This window comes from Carcharodon carcharias, assembly GCF_017639515.1.
Source record: "Carcharodon carcharias isolate sCarCar2 chromosome 27 unlocalized genomic scaffold, sCarCar2.pri SUPER_27_unloc_1, whole genome shotgun sequence".
Classification (NCBI taxonomy): Eukaryota; Metazoa; Chordata; class Chondrichthyes; order Lamniformes; family Lamnidae; genus Carcharodon; species Carcharodon carcharias.
The window spans coordinates 1,009,110-1,029,290 of record NW_024470624.1 but is presented as its reverse complement, the minus strand read 5'-3'; the positions used below and the strand labels follow the sequence as shown (position 1 = coordinate 1,029,290).

The 20,181-nt window shown below is 44.7% G+C and overlaps 1 protein-coding gene across 2 annotated transcripts; it reads right to left on the bottom strand.

Moving 5' to 3' along the window:
* Positions 1 to 5,433: 5,433 nt before the first annotated feature.
* Positions 5,434 to 9,800, bottom strand: LOC121273686 (zinc finger protein 271-like). Of its 2 annotated transcripts, none has more exons than XM_041180840.1 (2): positions 9,635 to 9,800; positions 5,434 to 8,847 (listed from the first exon to the last, which is right to left on the bottom strand). In XM_041180840.1, exon 2 carries the CDS (start codon positions 8,489 to 8,491, stop codon positions 7,229 to 7,231), a length of 1,263 nt encoding a protein of 420 aa, XP_041036774.1. In that variant the 5' UTR covers positions 8,492 to 8,847; positions 9,635 to 9,800; the 3' UTR covers positions 5,434 to 7,228. The 2 variants fall into 2 exon arrangements, with proteins under 2 accessions (XP_041036774.1, XP_041036775.1); XM_041180841.1 differs by lacking the exon at positions 9,635 to 9,800 and adding an exon at positions 9,177 to 9,513.
* Between the last annotated feature and the right edge of the window lie 10,381 nt (positions 9,801 to 20,181).

The following is a 20,181-nucleotide window of genomic DNA, read 5'->3' as shown; positions in this document are numbered from 1 at the left end:
CTCTTTAACCCGGAATTGATTATGTCAGAGTTAAAGGTAATACCAGGTTCAATTACACTGAATATACAGCACAAAAACAGGCCATTCAGCCCATCCAATCCATGTCAGTGTTTATACTTCACTTGAGTGTCCTCTCATTCTTTCTCATCTCACTCTCAGCGAATCCTCCTGTTCATTTCTCCCCCATGTGTTTACCCAGCTTCTCCTTAAATGTATCCAGGTTATTCACCTCCACCAATTCCTGTGGTAGCGAGTTCCACATTCTCACCGCTCTCTGGGAAAGAAGTTTCTCCTGAATTCCTGATTAGATTAATCAGTCACTATCTTATGTTGATGGCCTCTAGTTTTGCTCTCCCTTCTACAAGTAGAAACTTTCTCTGTGTCTATCAAAACCTTTCAGAATTATAAAAACCTCCATTAGCCTCAGCCTTTTCTTTCCAAGAGTGAAGTGACCCAGCCTATTCATCATCTCCTGGTGCATTAAACCTTTCAGAGTGAAAATCTGAAGACAAAAATGCTTTGTTCACACCTGAACTCAGCACAGTGAGAGAGCAGGGACAGAGTCACAAGGGGGCCTGAGGAGAGGAGATTCACTGAGAATGGCTGGGCTGGGCTGGGCTTGTCCCCACAACCACACCACACCCCCAACTTCTCTCCCCACCCCCCCCTCCCCCCCACCACCTTCAACCAGCTTATATTTCACCCCTCTCCTTATAATCGCTCAGTTCTGTGGAAGGGTCATGAGGACTCGAAACGTCAACTCTTTTCTTCTCCACCGATGCTGCCAGACCTGCTGAGTTTTTCCAGGTAGCCTGTATTAATATATCACCTTCAATGTAACAAAACATCCTGTTTCTGTGCTGTATTTTCAACGCAATTGAGCCCAGTATGGCCTTTATCTCTGACATAGTCCTTTGCAGGTTCAAGGTCAAGGTCCCAAGGCGCATTTTGAAACAGAAATTGATAAAGTTGTTCAAGATTATGTCATAGAACATCCCACTCCCTTTTTCTCAGTCGGTTCTGGGATGTGGGTGGCTCATACCAAATTGCCCTTGTTCAGAGGGCATTTACAACTCAACCGCATTGCTGTGGGTCTGGAGTCACATGTAAGCCAGACTGGGTAAGGACAGCAGATTTCCTTATGAAATCAGAAGGGCTTTTGCAACAATTGGCAATGGTTTTACTGTCATCATCAAACCTTAAACTCCAGGTATTTGTTGAATTCAAATTTTGCCAGCTGCTGTGGTGACATACGAACTCGGGTCCCCAGAGAATAACCCAGGGTCTCTGAAATACCTGTCCACTGACAATGCCACTATCCTGCCACCTGTCGAGCTATAAATCTCTGTCCCCCACACACTCCCTCCTCCCAATTTAATTTAACACTAATGCATCCTATGATCCTCCTCCTGCTTTTCCCCCAATTCTCCTCCCCTGCTCAGGGGATCCAGGTTCAAATCCAGACACGTCAGACGGTAAAATTTCAATTCAATAAAAATCTGGACCATGAAACAAACCATGAAACAGACCATTGTTGATTGTTATAAAAACCCATCTGGTTCATTAATGTCCATTAGGAAAGGAAATCTGCCGTCCTTACCTGGTCTGGCCTACATGTGACTCCAGATCTGCAGTAATGTGGTTGACTCTGGCCTAGCGAGTCACTCAGTTGTATCAAATCACTAAAAAGTCAATGAAAAGGAATGAAACCGGACGGACCACCTGGCATCGACCAAGGTTCCAGAAACGACAATGGCAAACCCAGCCCTGTCAACCCTGCAAAGTCCTCCTTACATATGGGGGCTAGAGCCAAAATTGGAGAGCTGTCTCACAGACTAGTGAAGTAACAGCCTGACATAGTCATCCTCACGGAATCATACCTTACAGGTAATGTCCCAGACACCACCATCACAATCCCTGGGTATGTCCTGTCCCTCCGGCAGGACAGGCCCAGCTGAGGTGGCACCACAGTGGTCTACAGTCAGGAGGGAGTTACCCTTGGAGTCCTCAACATCGACTCCAGACCACATGAAGTCTCATTGCATCAGGTCAAATATGGGCAAGGAAACCTGCTGATTGCCCCATACCACCCTCCCTCAGCTGATGTATCTGTGCTTCTCCATGTTGAACACCACTTGGAGGAAGCACTGAAAGTGGAAAGGGCACAGAATGTACTCTGGGTAGGGGAATTCAATGTTCATCAGCAAGATTGGCTCAGTAGCACCAATACTGACTGAGCTGGCTGAGTCCTAAAGGACATAGCTGCCCGACTGGGTCTGCAGCAGGTAGTCAGGAAACCAATGAAAGGGAAAAACATATTTGACCTCATCCTCAATCTACCAGCCACAGATACATCTGTCCATGACAGTATTGGTCGGAGAGACCACCACACAGTCCTTGTGGACACCAACTCCTGTCCTCACATTGAGGAAACGCTCCATCTTGTTGTGTGGTGCCACCACTGTGCTAAATGGGATAGATTTCGAACAGATCTAGCAACACAAGAAAGGGCATCCATGAGGCGCTGTGGGCATCAACAGCAGCAGAATTCTACTCAACCACAATCTGTAACCTCATGGCCTAGCATATCCCCCATTCTACCATTAACACCAAGCCAGGGAACCAATCCTGGTTCAATGAAGTGTGCAGGAGCAGCACCAGGAATACCTAAAAATGAGGTGTCAACCTGGTGAAGCTGCAACACAGGACTACTTGTGTGCCAAACAGTATAAGCAGCAAGTGATAGACAGAACCAAGTGATCCCACAACCAACAGGTCACATCTAAGCTCTGCAGTCCTGCCACATCCAGTCGTGAATGATAGCGGACAACTCCACTCACTGGAGGAGGAGGCTCCACAAACATCCCTATCCTGAATGATGGGGGAGCCCAGCACAACAGTCCAAAAGATGAGGCTGAAGCATTTGCTACAATCTTCAGCCAGAAGTGCTGAGTGGATGATGCATCTCGGCCTCCTCCGGAGGTCCCCAGCATCACAGATGCCAGTCTTCAGCCAATTTGATTCACTCCATGTGATATCAAGAAACAGCTGAAGACATTGGATACTGCAAAGACTATGGGCTCTGACAATATTCCAGCAATAGTACTGAAGATTTGTGCTCCGGAACTTGCCGCACCCCTAGCCAAGCTGTTCCAGTACAGCTACAACACTGTACACAAAAGGCAGGACAAGTCTAACCCTGCTTATTATTGCCCTATCTGTCTACTCTCCATCATCAGTGAAGTAATGGAAGGGGTCATCAATAGTGCTATCAAGCAGCACTTGCTTAGCAATAATCAGCTCACTGACACCCAGTTTGGTTTCCACCAGGCACATTCAGCTCCTGATCTCATTGCAGTCTTGATTCAAACATGGACAAAAGAGCTGAACCCCCGAGGTGAGGCGAGAGTGACTGCCCTTGACATCAAGGCAGCATTTGACCGAATGTGGCATCAAGGAGCCCCAACAAAATTGGAGTCAATGGGAATCAGAGGGAAAACTCTCTGCTGGTTGGAGTCATACCTACCACTTAGGAAGATGGTTGTGATTGTTGGAGGTCAATCTTCTCAGTTCCAGGACATCACTGCAGGAGTTCCTCAGGGTAGTGTCCTCAGCCAAATCATCTTCAGCTGCTTCATCAATGACCTTCCTTCCATCATAAGGTCAGAAGTGGGGATGTTCGCTGATGATTGAACAATGTTCAGCACCCATTTGTGACTCCTCAGATACTGAAGCAGTCCATGTCTAAATGCAGCGAGACCTGGACAATATCCAGACTTGGGCTGACAAATGGCAAGTAGCATTCACGCCACACAAGTGTCAGGCAATGACCATCTCCAACAAGAGAGAATCCCCCAGTCATCGCCCCTTGATGTTCAATGGCATTACCATCACTGAATCCCCCACTATCAACATCCTGGGGGTTACCATTGACCAGAAACTGAACTGGACTAGCCATATAAATACTGTGGCTACAAGAGCAGGTCAGAGGCTGGGAATCCTGCGATGAGGAACTCACCTCCTTACTCCCAAAGCCTGTCCACCATCTACAAGGCACAAGTCAGGATTGTGATGGAATATTCCCCACTTGCCTGGATGAGTGCAGTTCCCACAACACTCAAGAAACTCGACACCATCCAGGACAAAGCAGCCCGCTTGATTGGCACCACATCCACAAGCATTCACTCCTTCCACCACTGACACACAGCAGCAGTGTGTACAACCTACAAGATGCACTGTGGGAATTGACCAAGGCTCTTTCGACAGCACCGTCCAAACCCACGACCACTATCATCTAGAAGGACAAGGGCAGCAGACACATGGGAACATCACCAACTGAAAATAGGTCATCGTTACTTCACTGTCGCTGGGTCAAAATCCTGGAACTCCCTCCCTAATAGCACTGTGGGTGTAGCTACACCACATGGACGGCAGCAGTTCAAGAAGGCAGCTCACCACCACCTTCCCAAGGGGCAATTAGGGATGGCCAATAAATGCTGGCCTAGCCAGCGAAGGCCACATCCTGTGAATGAATAAAAAAAATCATGATTTTGATCACTTTCATCAAACATTTGTTAAATTTTGTTTCACCATGATCCTGTGAAACTCCGTGGGATGTTATATTATGTTAAACGTGCTGTATAAATAGAAGTTGTTTTATTCATGGCTGCCACTTGAACTCTCCCACTGCATCCAACTCCAAGACCCCTATCATGAACAGTCTGATCAACTGTCTCATTCTCACAGCATAGCCCAGCCCAATGCACCAATTGAAAGTGAATCTCCTGTTGGAGAGTTTGTTAATTTCAGGTGTAAAGATTTAGACGCCTGGGTGACACACTGGGGAGGGCAATAGGTGAGTGTGAAACTTAACCCGAGAGTCAGCACCTTCAGGGGAGGAGAATTGGGAGAAAAACTGTAGGATAGTTGGATGAATTAGGGTTACAATCACTCGGGAGGAGGGAGTGTGTGAGGGACAGAGATTTATAGTTTGAGAGAGAGAAACATGTTTTATGAGAACTAGAATTCTCAGTTCTGAATTTCTATCGTGTACCGACAGTGATGACTTGATGACATCAACCCTATTGCCCCCTGTCATAATCTTAAAGTCCTGTGTCAGGTCAGCCCTCAGCCTTTTCTTTTCCAGAGAAAATATTCCCAGCCTGTTCAATCTATCCTGTAACTGAAACACTCTCAGTTCTGGTATCATCCCTGTGAATCTTTCTTGCACCTTCTTGAGGCTCTCTCTAAGTGTTAAAGGGTATGTCAATAAAATTGGATGCAGGCGCCTGATTACTCAGCTCCAAATTGAACCCCTAAATATCAAATTGACCCTCTCAAATGCTTTAATTTGAAAGAGACTTAACCATCAGGCAAGACCAGACTCTGACATAACAAACAATATCAATATTTATTTAAAGAAAAAGGCATAATTTTGAAATACACGAACGGCTTTCCTCACCTCAATTGGGCGACAACCCCAGGTAGAAGTGTGAATCTTTCTCAGGTTCCTGAACCAACAGCGATTTCCCACAATCCTGCCCCACGGGTCACTCAGTACCTCCACAGCTGGAGTCCAACTCACAAACCCAAGATGGTTCTCGAAACCCACTTTTAATCCTTAAATCAGCATGACCACATCTCGACTAAGGCTTGTTGTCATTAGACCATTGATCATTGTTGTTACTGGGTTAATTTTATTGGATTTAACCATTTTCGTACAATGTTCCATGGAGCAGAACAATGGGACCATTGCTGCAACTAGAGAGAACTACAGGAAGGCTGTTATAATTGGCCATGCAAGGCTTTGTTCCATGTTTAAATATACAGTGGAGTGGAGACATTGTTATATCAGTCACTCAGAGCTGAACAGAAACCCATCTCTAAATACAGATACAAGGAAGAGGCTGAAATGAAATCTGTCCCTTTTAACCTGCACAAAAGCAGGAGCCTCAGATTCACAGGCTGCAGGAGTCCATTTGCCCATCATGCCCCTGCCATCTCTTTGAAAGGACTCTCTGATTCATCCAACTGCTCTGCTCTTTCCCCACAGTCCTGCAAATTCTTCTCCTTCAAGTATCTACTCTTTTGAAAGATATTATTGACTCACTTTCTGTTAAAGAGTCTGCCAACCCCTCTCACCCACTTTCCCTAAAGTGCAGAAATTTAAGCAGGAAAAGTCCAGAAAAATCAAATATTTTTACTGATGAAAGTTTGTAATGAAACAGAACATGGTTAAAAGACAAACAGAAAATTACTTGAGGATCAAAGACAACCAGTGTAAAAGGATGTGCACAATGTTCTGGACCCAAATGGTTTCTCTTTAATTCATCTGTCCCCTGTTCACTGCCCTCTTTGTGGAACACCTCCGCTCAGTCCACAAGCATGACCCTGACCTTCCAGTTGCTGTCATTATAATTCACCACCTTGCTCTCATGCTCACATTTCTGTCCTCGGCCTGCTACATTGTTCCCAAGAAGCCCAACTCAAGCTGAACGAGCAGCACCTCATTCTCCGATGAGGCACTTTACAACCTTCTGGACTCAACATTGAGTTCAACAACTTCAGACTGTCAACTCTGTTCTCTGTTTTGATTTTGTTTTGGCCAAGTGTCAGTCGACATCTTGTTTTCATGTTTTTGCTTTCAGACAGAGCTGTCCTTTAACCTGCCATTAACACTTACTCTAGGCCAATGCTTTGTTTCTTTACTACAACCATTATCACTCCCTTTGTCTTTTGTTCCATGACATTTTTGTTATTTAATCTTGCCTGCCCTCTAACCAATCCCTGACTTTCTTTTTGCTTCTTCTGGACCCTCCCCCTTTCTCAACAGCATCAAACCCATCACATTTCTCGCTCTCTGAAATTCTGAGGAAGAGTCATATTGGACTCAAAACGTTAACACTGTTTCCCTCACCAAAGATGCTGCCAGACCTGCTGAGTTTTTCCAACACTTTCTGCATTTATCTACCTGTAGAGGTAGGAATAATAACTATTTACTATCCATGATAAAATAAATGTCCTTCATCAGCTTTTGTGGATCATTTCAGTGGAAATGTGCACTCCCAGGCTCGAAGTGCATCAGCCACTGGAAGCAAAGTCATGAGACTGGCCAGTCCAGCAGAAAGAAACCTTCTGCCCCTCCCACTTCACCAAGTGTCAGAATGAACATGGTTCAGTCCTGGATGTGATTAACAGCAGCAATCACAGCAGAGTCCAACCTTTGTAATCATTTGTGAACTCGCTGGTGTCTCAACAGGTGGGGTGACTGAGTGAATCCCTTCCCACACTCAGAGCAGGTGAACGGCCTCTCCCCGGTGTGAACTCGCTGGTGTCTCAGCAGGTGGGGTGACTGAGTGAATCCTTTCCCACATTCAGAGCAGGTGAACGGCCTCGTGGCAGTGTGAAGTCGCTGATGTTTATGCAGGTCAGATGAATTACTAAATCCTTTCCCACACTCAGAGCAGATGAATGGCCTCTCCCCAGTGTGAAGTTGCTGGTGTTTATGCAGGTCAGATGAATTACTGAATCCTTTCCCACACTCAGAGCAGGTGAACGGCCTTTCCCCAGTGTGAAGTCGCTGGTGTTTATGCAGGTCAGATGAATTACTGAATCCTTTCCCACACTCAGAGCAGATGAATGGCCTCTCCCCAGTGTGAACTCGCTGGTGTTTATGCAGGTCAGATGAATTACTGAATCCCTTCTCACACTGAGAGCAGGTGAATGGCCTCTCCCCAGTGTGAATTCGCTGGTGTATCTGCAGGCTGGATAACCGACTGAATCCGTTTCCACATTCAGAGCAAGTGAACGGCCTCTCCCCAGTGTGAACTCGCTTGTGTTTCTGCAGGTTGGATGAATGACTGAATCCCTTCCCACAATCGAAGCAGGTGAACGGTCTCTCCCCGGTGTGAACTCGCTGGTGTTTATGCAGGTCGGATGAATTACTGAATGCCTTCCCACACTCGGGACAGGGGAATGGTGTCTCCCCAGTGTGAACTCGCTGGTGTGTCAGCAGGGTGGATGAATCAATAAATCCCTTCCCACACTCAGAGCAGGTGAACCGTCTCTCTCCGGTGTGAACTCGCTGGTGTCGCAGCAGGTTGGATGAATCAATAAATCCCTTCCCACATTCAAAGCAGGTGAACGGCCTCTCCCCAGTGTGAACTCGCTTGTGTTTATGCAGGTCGGATGAATTACTGAATCCCTTCCCACATTCAGAACAGATAAATGGCCTCTCCCCAGTGTGAATTCGCTGGTGTGACTGCAGGCTGGATAACTGACTGAACCCATTCCCACACACACAGCAGGTGAACGGTCTCTCCCCAGTGTGAACTCGCTGGTGTGTCAGCAGGTTGGATGAATGAGCGAATCCCTTCCCACACACAGAGCAGATGAATGGCCTCTCCCCAGTATGACTGCGTCGGTGAGCTTCCAGCTCAGATGGGGATCTGAATCCTTTCCCACAGTCCCCACATTTCCATGGTTTCTCCATGGTGCGCGTACCCTTGTGTCTCTCTAGGTGCGATGATCAGTTGAAGCCCTGTCCTCACACAGGACATGTAAAATGTCTCTCTCCACTGAGAATGGTGTGATATTTTTCAGGCTGTGGAACTGGTTAAAGCTCTTTTCCCAGTCAGTGCACTGGAACACTCTCACTTGGGTGTGTCTGTCTCGGTGCTTTTCCAGTCACACTAATGTTAAAAATCTTTTGAAGCAGACAGAACAGACAAACATTTCTCCTTCGAGATTCAAAGGCTGATGATAATCAGGTCGTGATGAATTGAGTGACTGTCAGATCTTGACATTTGGTTTGAGAATTCTGTCTGGAAATCCTCCTCTTCTAATATCCTGTAAAAGGAATTTACAAAAGCCATCATTCTCCCTCCATTCTCAATCTGCTGTAATATACACCCAACAAAAATGTGTGTAATACATAGAACTCTATCACATGATGATGAGATGTCCTCCATTATTACATTGTCCAGAGGGGCAAAATACTTACAAAATAAAATATGGGACACTTCAGCTGCTGGGCTGGAGGCATGGGTGGTGGGATGCTGGTGACGAAGAGAGTGGGTTAGGGGGGTTTTGGTTTCAAGGAGGGAGGTTGGGGAGAAGGGGTTTTAAGACAATAATAGTGGGAAGGGTGGTGGGGTTTAAAATCAACTAAAACTTACAACTTATCTGGTTCAGCCACATCATCTCTCTGCCGGCCGACTCACTGACTTGCAGTCCCACTCGAATCACTCAAGCTCACCCTGGACACTCCAGCGATCAGTTTCCCACAGGCTGTCCCAAAAATATGGGACAAAAGGTAAAATAAGGACCAATCCCTTAAAACACAGGACAGTAAATCACCCTGAAATTGTCTCCTTAAATGTCAGCCATCTCCTGGGGAAACCACCCCTTTGTGAACATGAAGAAAGGGACCATCCTTTTAACCAGACAAATAAATGTGTCAAGCTGAGGGAGCAAAGGATGTCAATGTCTAAGAGAGAGAGAGAGACCTGGAACAACCTTTCCAGAGTCTACACCCTTCCTGGATTCACTTCCTTTCCCTTCAGTTCCTGCAAGTCAACAATTTCTCCCCAGAATGAGAAAAGAAATGGAAAGGGGGAAAAATTGATTTACTCACAGATGTTGCCCAGAGGAGGAAGTTTTAACCTGAAGCTCATTGTCCAACTTCCGCATTGTGACTTCCACAATGGAACCCTGCCTGAATCAGCCAATAGGAATCACTGTGCTCCGCGGTGACGTCCTCGGGTTCCAGTCTGTAAGCCAGGCGCACGGACACGGGAGCCCCGCCCCACCCATTATTCCCCCTCCCCCTCCAACTCCTCGAGCCAAGGTTTCCAGGCAACCGACTGACGGCTCCAGCCAGAGCGAGAAGCCGCTCGGAGAAATCGGGAGAGCGGAAGCTGCGCATGTGCGGGGAAGGGCTAGGCCTTTTCCGTCATGCTAAGGAGCTGATCAATGGGAAGAGTTGGAGGAGAGGACGGACTCTGGTCCTCCAGCCAATCAGAGCGCGGGCTTTGTGTGAATGACGATTGAGCTTCACACAGACTAAAAGTTCCTCCTGTGTCCAACATCTGTGAGTAAAACACTTTCTTTTCTCCCGCTTTCCATTTCTTTTCTCATTCTGGGGTGAAATTGTTGACTTGCAACTGAAGGGAAAGGAAGTGAATCCAGGGAGGTTGCAGACTCTGGAAAGGTTAGCCCAGGTCTCTCTCTCTTAAAGACATTGACATCCTTTGCTCCCTCAGCTTGACTCGTTTATTTGTCTGGCTAAAAGGATAGTCTCTTTCCTAATGTTCACAATTAAAGGGGTAGTTTCCCCAGGAGATGGCTGACATTTAAGGGGACAGTAAATTGATAGGACAGAGATATGTCTAGTACTGTTTTCTGGTACATATTAAATATATTATTTATGGTTTTGTACTGTCACAACCTAAGAAAAAATTTATATACTTCCAGTCACAGTATGTTATGAATTTGTTTCTAGTGTTGTTGTAAGTCATGTCCACTCACTGCCTGAATAAAATTCTTCCTCACTCCCCCACCACCATATTGCTAATCAAGTCTAACATGACTGTATATTGCACACATTTTTTTCCAGTAATATAGACAGATATAGGGCTAGCAGCCTGCATGAACACTTTCAGGTCTGTGTGTCCAGAACAGGAAATGGTGAGCATGATCTATCGATCAGCATTGATTAGCATCTTCAGCAGTTGAAAGGGTGTATATTAGATACAGGAGAGTGAGAATGGAGGGAGAGTGTGTGGGATGGAGATTACAGCTTTTGGGTAACAAGAGAGGAAAGAATATTCCATTGAAACTAGAATAGTTCTGAATTTCTATCCTGTACTGACAATGCTGGTTTTTGTAAATTCCTTTTACAGGGTATTAGAAGGGGAAGATTTACAGACAAAAATCTCAAACCAAACATTAGATGAAGATCTTACAGAGTCACTCGATTCATTGGGATCTGAAAGGGATTCAGTCTGTCATCCCACTTCTGAACACACCGGCGAATTCACATCGGGGAGAGGTCATACATCTGCTCTCAGTGTGGAAAGGATTTCATAGATTCATCCCATCTGCTGACACACCAACGAATTCACACTGGGGAAAGACCGTTCACCTGCTTTGAATGTGGGAAGGGATTCCCTCAGTTAACCACTCTGCAGAGACACCAGCGAGTTCACACCGGGGAGAGGCCATTCACCTGTCTCAGTGTGGAAAGGAATTCACTCAGATATCCAATCTGCTGAGACACCAGTGAGTTCACATGTGATTCCAGGGGTTCGATTCTGCTGTTATTGCTGCTGTTAATCACATCCAGGACAGGAATGATGCATGTTGATCTTTACAGTTGGCAAGGAGGGAGGGGCTGTGTCACTTTTTATATCCCCCTGAGAGGGCAGATGGGCCCTTTGTTTCACAACTCATCCATAAGACAGCACCTCCAACAGTGCAAATCTGCCTCGGTACTGGCACTTGGAAAATTGGCTTTGATTTTTGTGCTTGGGTTCCTTGAACTGGGATTTGAACCCACAACCTTCTGACCCAGAGATGAGAGTGCTACTCACTGAGCCATGGCTGACACTATAGACAATACAAAGTTAGGAAAGGAAAGTTACCCTTGTAAAGCCCCCACCCTTTGCCTCCAACTACGAAATCTAATAATAAAAACTCCAGTATAAATAACATATATTTATTGACAAATGTTGAAGTGTTGTGTTACAAACATGAGGTTTTATATGATTGTTTTGTCTTGAAATTGTGTTTTCACTTCAGGGTAAAATGGAGGAATGAAGGGGAGTGATGTGACCTGTTCTGAACTCTTTTGATATCAATCCGGGTGTCTTGACTGTTAAAGATGAAAGGGAGCCCCAGGTTACTTTACTGGAAAGAAGTTGCAGGGTGGTTACTCCTGTAGAAAATGGCAAAAGTATCTCTGCTGACAGTGAATGGACTATGACTCTCCAAAATCCCAGGAAGATGTTGAAAATTTCAGATTTTGTAAACGGTTATGCTTTAATTGTCTATTTAGTTTCAAGATAGAATGAAGTTGGTAGTCTAAAGGATAGCTAATTGACATGTCTACCTGGATACAAGGCCCATGTGATTCCCGTTGCCATGGAAATTGGCTTTGAGAGGGAAAGGGTATCTAGGAAGCCATTGTACAATTGGATTGAAAGGTTTTCAAAGGTATCCCTGAATTTCACAGACAGATCAGTCTGCCAGGATGGAGAGAGGGAGGGAACACATAGAGGTGACAAGTCTGCATGGTTCACCATGCATCAATGTGGGTGGGACTTCACGCTCAGGTTGAAAAGACCAAATTTGAGAGGATTTAAAACAAGGCTGGAAGATTCACCTTGCTTGAGTTAGAGGGAGAATCCTCTGGAGAACCTTCATGGTGAAAGTCAGTTCTGGCATTAATAATTGCCAGACTTGGCAAAGAAAAGAATGGAAGTAAACCCTCTGGAGCGAAGAATCACTTTGGACTGGTTCTGGGAGTGTTGAGTGTCAACTTCAGGAACAGAGCATAATATAACCATGGAGTAAGATTTTTAATTGTGTCAAAAGTAAAAGAGTAGAATTCTGTTTTATAGTTTAAGGTATACGTATACTTTGCCTACAAACGTAGTGTTTTGTCATTGTTGCTTCTAGTTTGTTTGCTGCAGTAAAAGTGATAAAATTTGAATTCTTGTCATGTGATCCCTTAATTTGTTCACTGGAAATTTGAATTTCTTTTTAGAAATTATCAGTCTTTACAGAGATCCGAACATTTGGTTTAGAGCCATAAGTTTCAACTTCCCATTTGAGCCTCCAGCACCTTTCTGTCTTTCTATTGCTCGTGTCAATGACAGCCAGGTGATGGAGCTGAGGGCTGAATTTAGCTGAGATTAACGGGGCCAGCGCCCCAGTTGAGAAACTGCCATGGGTGTCACACTGACAGAGGGACAGGAAGGTGCCAGAGCACTGACTGGGAAATGGGCCTCCAACCAACTGGGGCGGAGGGGGTGGTGACTGGGGCTGATGGTGATGTGAAGCCAGAGGTTCGGTGTCCAAAGCGAGGAGTCACGGGAACAGGGTACAGAGGAGCCAAAGAGAAACAATTTGGGTCCAGAACATTTTTTACATCCTTTTACTGTGGTTGTCTTTGATCATCAAGCTATTTCTGTTTTCTTAACCATTTTCCGTTTCACTGATAAACCTTTGTCAATAAAAATACTTGATTTTTCTGGACTTCTCCTGATTAAAGTTATGCATTTCAGGGAAAGTGGGTGAGAGGGATTGGCAGGCTCTTGAACGGAAAGTGAGTCCCTCTAAGGTAATTTGCAAAGGAGCCAGAGGGGGAGGTGAGATTTGATTTTTTTTTTGACGCATAATGTTAGAAAATGGGGTTCAGGGAATCCATCGTGATTCACTAATTTATCAAAGCTCTTTGAGGAAGTAACAAGAAATGTGGATAAAGGGGAACCTGTAGATGTGGTTTACTTAGATTTCCAGAAGGCATTTCACAAGGTGCCACTGCAAAAGTTACTACACAAAGTAGGAAATCATAGTGGAGGCGGTAAAATATTAGCATGGGTAGAGGATTGGTTAGCTAACAGGAAACAGAGATTAGGCATAAATGGGTCATTTTCGGGTTGGTAAGATGTGACAAATGGATGCCACAGGAGATCAGTACTGGGCCCTCCACCATTTACAATCTATATCAATGACTTGGATGATGGAATCGAATGTATGGTGTCTAAATTTGCTGAAGACACAGATATGTAGGAAAATAAATTGTAAAGAGGACTTGAGTCAGCAAAGGGATATAGATGGTTAAGTGAATGGACAAAAAAATAGCAGATGGAGTTGAATGTGGGAAAATGTGAACTTATCCACTTTGGCAGGAACAATTTAAAAAAACCCATTTTATTTAAAGAGAGAGAGATTGCAGAACTCTGAGGTATGGAGGGATCTGGGTGACCTGGTACATGAACCACAAAAAATATGCAGGTATAGCAAGTGATTAGAAAGGCAAATGGCATGTTGGTGTTTATTGGAAGGGGAATGGATTATAAAGGTAAGGATGTTTTCCTGCAGTTGTACAGGGCTTTGGTGAGACCACATTTTGAGTACTGTGTACAATTTTGGTCTCCTTACTTAAGAAATTGCACAATTGCATTCAAAGCAGTTCAGAGAAGGTTCATTTGCCTGATTCCTGGAATGAGGGGGTTATCCTCTGGGGAAAGGTTGGACAGGTTAGGCCTGTATCCACTGGAGTTCAGAAGAATGAGAGATGATCTTATGGCAACTTATAATATCCTGAGGGGACTTGAAAGGGTGGATGCTGAAAGGATGTTTCCCCTTGTTGGAGAGAATAGACATAGAGGACACAGTTTAAAAATGTGTCTCCCATTTAAGACGGAGATGAGGAGAAATTTGTTCTCTCAGGTTGGTGGGGGGTGTGGGGGGGGGTGGCTGCGTTCCAAGTCTGTGAAACTCTCTTTCCCAGAGAGTGGTGGAGGCTGGGTCACTGAATATTTATAAGGCTGAGTTTGATAGATACCTGACTACCAAAGGTGAGAAAGGGGATAGGGTGTCGAAAGGAAAGTGGAGCTGAGCCCACAATCAGATCAGCCATGAATTTATTGAATAGTGAAGCAGGCTCGAGGGGCAGAATGGCCTACTCCTGCTCCTAATTTGTATGTAAAAACCCTTTATCACCTTTTCCCAAACTCTGAAATGATTCACAGTGATAACCCTTATTGGTGACAGCGGTTAGATTTTATTCAGTATAAATAAGACCTGACACGTGCTCATGTCTGAGCAGTAGTATCAAAGTGCAGCAGCATTACCATTACACTCTGGGTAGAAGCACCATCTCCACGTAAATGCTCCCTGGTCTGCCCCAGATGCCATGGCACCAGTCAATGCAATATGTAAAACCTCTACAAATCTCTGTGCTCGGGGAATCCCTTCTGATACTTTTTTACAGCACAAAGTCTATGGAGACTGATTTAACCCAATCATTGCCGAGCTAACATTTGAACGGACCAATTACAAAACCTGTCATTGAACCATCTGTACCTGCCCAAGCCACGTCAAACTCTCGACCAATTGGCTTCCCACGCTCCGTCCCCGGTACAGGGAGTCAGCATTCCCATGCCAAGCAGTGAAAACATGATGGCCTTGACACCCAGGTGTCGTCTGGGATTCAAGGCACTCTTGTTTTCTCTGTCCTGTGGGAGCTGTTCATCTCCCTGTTCCCACATAGCAAGTTGTCTGTTCTCAGCTCTGCCAGATTTCTGCTGAAGTTTGGCCCTTTTAACACCTTTCGGATCAATAAAACATTTGGTCAATGAAGACCCAAACCACAATTTCCCATCTTGTCACCTGTCAACCATTCTCACCCAGAGGAATCACAACAGGAATTCAAACAGGAGAATTGTAACAATCAAATTAAAAATAAATACACAGCCATAGTTTTAAATTTAGTGTTCACTAATTAGCAAGAAAACCCGAAGTAGAGGGTTCCCCAGGATTCTTCCAGTCCACATCTTGAGGGGGAGGAGAACTCTCTCTCCGACCCTTCACTCAATTTCACTCCGTTATTTTCCAATTTTGTTCTGGCCCCGCCTAGGCTAACATTTACTCAATCTTTTCTCCTGAAGGTGCACCGTGAGTTCTAGGTTACTAGTACACAAGGACATATGCTCCAAGCAACAGATCAAGCATGGATGTAAAAGATTCTCCAGCTCTCTCCTCACCCCTGTCCAACTTGTGGAGAGTTCTCACTCAGGATTATTTCTCCCAAGCCCCTAATTGTCCCAATCCATAATTTTTTATCCCTTTCACTTTAGTTCTACTCACTTTTCACCATGACTGCTGTCTTTAATTCCATCCTGACTTTTAAAGTCAGTTTCTCTCTGGAGCATGTGTCAGTACCCTGATCACATCAAAATGTTGTCTCATTCCTCTGGCCACATTAACCATTCCATGTCACACTGTTTGTCAAGTCGCTGTGTATGTTTGCGACTCCTCCCATGTATTTCAACATGAATTTCCTTCTATTAGTTGCTTAACACTTAACAAATCGCACCTGCATGTACACTGGTATTCCAATAGCATGACAGACATTTTTGCTGATCTCACTCTGTGCAGTCCCGATATTTCAGGTAGTGGCCAGGATTTCAACTGGTTTTCTTTTAAAAAAGGGTTCAGAGGCAAATGATATAAACATTTCCAAGAGAAAGCTATCGACTTATTCATCTTGTCTACGCTTCCCTGAATTTCACTAGAATCTACATGGATACCAGATTGATCTATTCCATTCAACTACACCCAAGGTGAGTTATTCCAATTCCTTCACTGCCCAGTGGAATTGTAAACATTCCCATTTTATTCCAGGCATGAACATATCTCGTTTCTTTGTTCTGGCTGGGACTGTTCTCCTTGGGGCAAAGGAGGTTGAGGGGAGATTTGATAGAGGTGTACAAGATTATGACAGGTTTACATCAGCTGGGCAAAGAAAAGCTGTTCCCGCCAAGGACGAGGGGACACAGGTTGAAGGTCTTAAGTGAGAGATGTGGGGGGGATGTGAGGAAGAAACTTTTTTTACACAGCGAGTGAGAATGACCTGAAACTCGCTGCCTATGAGGTAGTGCAATCAGAGATGATGAACGATTTCAAAAGAAAATTGGATGGTCACTTGAAGGCAATAAACTTGCAGGGATACGGGGATATGGAGGGGGAATGGGACTGACTGGATTGCTCTACAGAGAGTCAGCATGGACTCGAGCTACCAAATGGACCTTTTTGAAGGTAACTTTGTAACATTTAACGCATGTTGGTGCAGCTGTTCAACAAAACTAACAACTTCTTAAACAAATATTTGTGACTCGACCAATGGGAAAAGTGTTCCTCATTTCCCCACAACAAACTGAGCCAATCAGCTTGGAGTCCCTTCTAACTGTGAACTATCACTTGTATCTAAACAGGGTGTCCTGGAACACCTGGTGCTCTGACCCCTTCCTGATCTTGACACCAGTTTTTTTTTCCTTAAAGCTACATTACAGTATATGGAACTGAAAGAGACAGGGAATTGAAGACTGTTCGTTAAGCTTACATACAGTACAATTTGGTAATATAAGCCTTATTAATTACACAAAAGTATCATTGGGGTGATGTCTAACAGTTAACATTGATAAAGAGGCTGACTCCAGTTATTTTGCAGGGAATCCCCACTCTTTTTAGTGACTTCAATACGTTGACATCACCAAACCAAGACAAGTAGAACTTTCATACTCCTTAACCTTGTGTCGATCCTCAGTACGAGGTGAATCTGGTAACATTTTCACCAATCTAATTCACATACTGACCAGGTATATCCACTGTCTAACATAGCACAGTTGAATGTGATTAACATACTCATCACTGGGACCAAAGCTCCTTGTGACTAGTACAATTCCTTCAGAGTGATCATCATCACCATTTTCAGCCTCAGAATTCTCTGCATCATGTGTCACTTCGAAGACCCTGATTTTCCATTTTGGGTAGTTCATCACATAATGATATTTTGAGTCAGACCTGAAACACCTGTTAATTGTTCCTTGGTCATTCTTGGGGGTCATTCACCTATTAGTGCTGTTCCAATCCTGTCTTTAGTTGTGATTTCCAGATCTGCTAAAGATGCTTTCACCCTGATTCAAAACCTGTCAAAGTCCAACAATGCTTCATAGGCATCCACTAGAACATCTTTCCCGTAAATCTCATCAATGAACCCAAATAGAAGATCCAAACCTTCGTCAGTATCCAACTGACCAGCATCCAGCTCACTGAATATTTTGCTTCTGATTTTACTTCTGTTGGGAAGTGACAATGCCAAGACCAGACCTTGTTTCCTCCTTGGTAGGAACGTAACTCATGTCCACATATCCACTTCATTCTTCCACTGGTCGTGTGGCTCAGACTCTGAGAACATTGGTGGGTTCTTGTCCATCTTGTCCATGCCAGCTCGAGGACACCCAGATGCCCTTTCTAATCCCACCTTCCTGCACCCAGCCCATAGCCCTGCAGGTTACAGCACTTAAGATGCAGATCCAGATACTTTATAAAGGGTTTAGAGTTTCTGCCTCTACCACCAACTTGGGCAGCGAATTCCAGACACCCACTACCCTCTGCGTAAAAAAGTTCTTCCTCATGTCCCCCCTACACCTTCTGCCACTTATCTTGAATCTATGTCTCCTGGTTCTAGAATTCTCCACCAAAGGAAACAATTTGATCCTGTCCATTCTATCTATTCCCCTCATAATTTTGTACACCTCAATCAAGTCACCTCTCAGCCTTCTTTGTTCCAAGGAAAATGACCCCAACCTATCCAATCTCTCCTCGTAGCTACACTTTTCTAACCCTGGCAACATTCTCGTAAACCTCCTCTGCACTCTCTCCAGAGCTATTACGTCCTTCCTGTAACGTGGTGACCAGAACTGCACACAATACTCCAGTTGTGGCCTCATCAGTGTTTTGTACAATTCTAACATTACATCCTTACTTTTATACTCTATACCTCTGCCAATGAAGGAGAGCATTCCATATGCCTCCTTTACAACCTTGTCTACTTGAACTGCTGTCTTCAGGGAACTGTGTACTTGTATGTCAAGATCTCTCCCTTCATCTACCCCTCTTAGTATATTCCCATTTATTGTGTAATCCCGGTAACTGTTTGACCTCCCTAAATGTATGACCTCCTACTCCTCTATATTAAAATCCATCTGCCACTTTACCACCCACTCCACCAACCCATCTATATTGTTTTGGAGATTATGGCTATCCTCTACACTATCCACTACTCAGCCAATCTTTGTGCCATTTGCAAATTTCCCAATCATGCACCCCCATGATCATGTCCAAATTGTTAATATATAACACAAACAGCAAGGGTCCTAATACCGAGCCCTGTGAAACACCACTTGAGACAACTTTCTATTCGCAAGGGCACCCATTGACCATTACCCTTTGTTTCCTGTTACAAAGCCAACCTTTTATCCAGTTTGCCACATTACCCTGAATCCCAATGGGCTTTTACTTTCCTGACCAATCTGCCATATGGGACTTTGTCAAATGCCTTGCTAAAACCAATGTACACAACATCCACTGCACTACCTTCATCAACCCCCTTCTTGTCACTTCCTCAGAGAATTCAATCAACTTTGTGAGGCAAGACCTTCCTTTAACAAATCCATGCTGACCATCCCTAATTAGTCCATGCCTTTCCACATGACAGTTAATCCTATCTCTCAGAATTGATTCTACTAATTTGCTCACCACCGATGTAAGACTAACTGGCCTATAATTGTTTGGCATTCTCTTTGATCCCTTTTTAAACAATGGAACTACGCTTGCACTTCTCCAGTCCTCCGGTACCTCCCCTGTATCTAGTGTTGGCCCATAGCCTTTCCTGTGTCCAGTGCCTTCAGTTGTTTTTGATGGCATTTGAGTGAATAAAATTGGCTGAAGATTAGTACCTGTGATGGTGGGCTCCTCAACAGGAAGCTATGATGAATCACAGAATTATGGGATGGTTACAACACAGAGAAGAGACTATTCTCCCCATTGTGTCCATGTCAGCTCTCTGCAAGAGTAACTCAGCTCATCCCAATCCCCAGCCCTTTCCCCATAGCCCTGACAATGTTTTCTCTTCAGGTGCTGATACAATTCCCGTTTGAAGGCCATGGCTGAACCTGCCTCTACTGGGCACTTTGGGCTGAAGTTTCTCCTGCTCCCCACTCAGTATCACATTGCTGCTTCTCTCGAGCTGCTCTCACAATCCGGGAGCACGGGTGGTACCTCCAGATTCAACATTAAAACCACATCCCTGGAACCCAGGTATTGGACAGGCCTGCGAGCAACAATCAGGTCGCCTTGACAGGGAGTACATGGAGGGGGGTGTTATCAGGAGTGTTATGTGAGGTAACCAACTCTCACTGATCAAATACTCCATAGACTATTAAAACCCATAATCTACACAAAAACACAGTCATATCTAAACATACAAGCATTCACAACTCTCTCCATCAACTAAACCAGTCACTGCACTCTCAAGAAATGTGTTCAGAAAGCTAACTCAACATTATATTGCAAAGGTAATTGGATAGATGCTGGATGCAGACCAGGTAT

Coding starts and splice junctions, on each gene's coding strand:
- LOC121273686 (XM_041180840.1), bottom strand. CDS start 8,491: ATGGAGAAACCATGGAAATGTGGGGACTGTGGGAAAGGATTCAGATCC.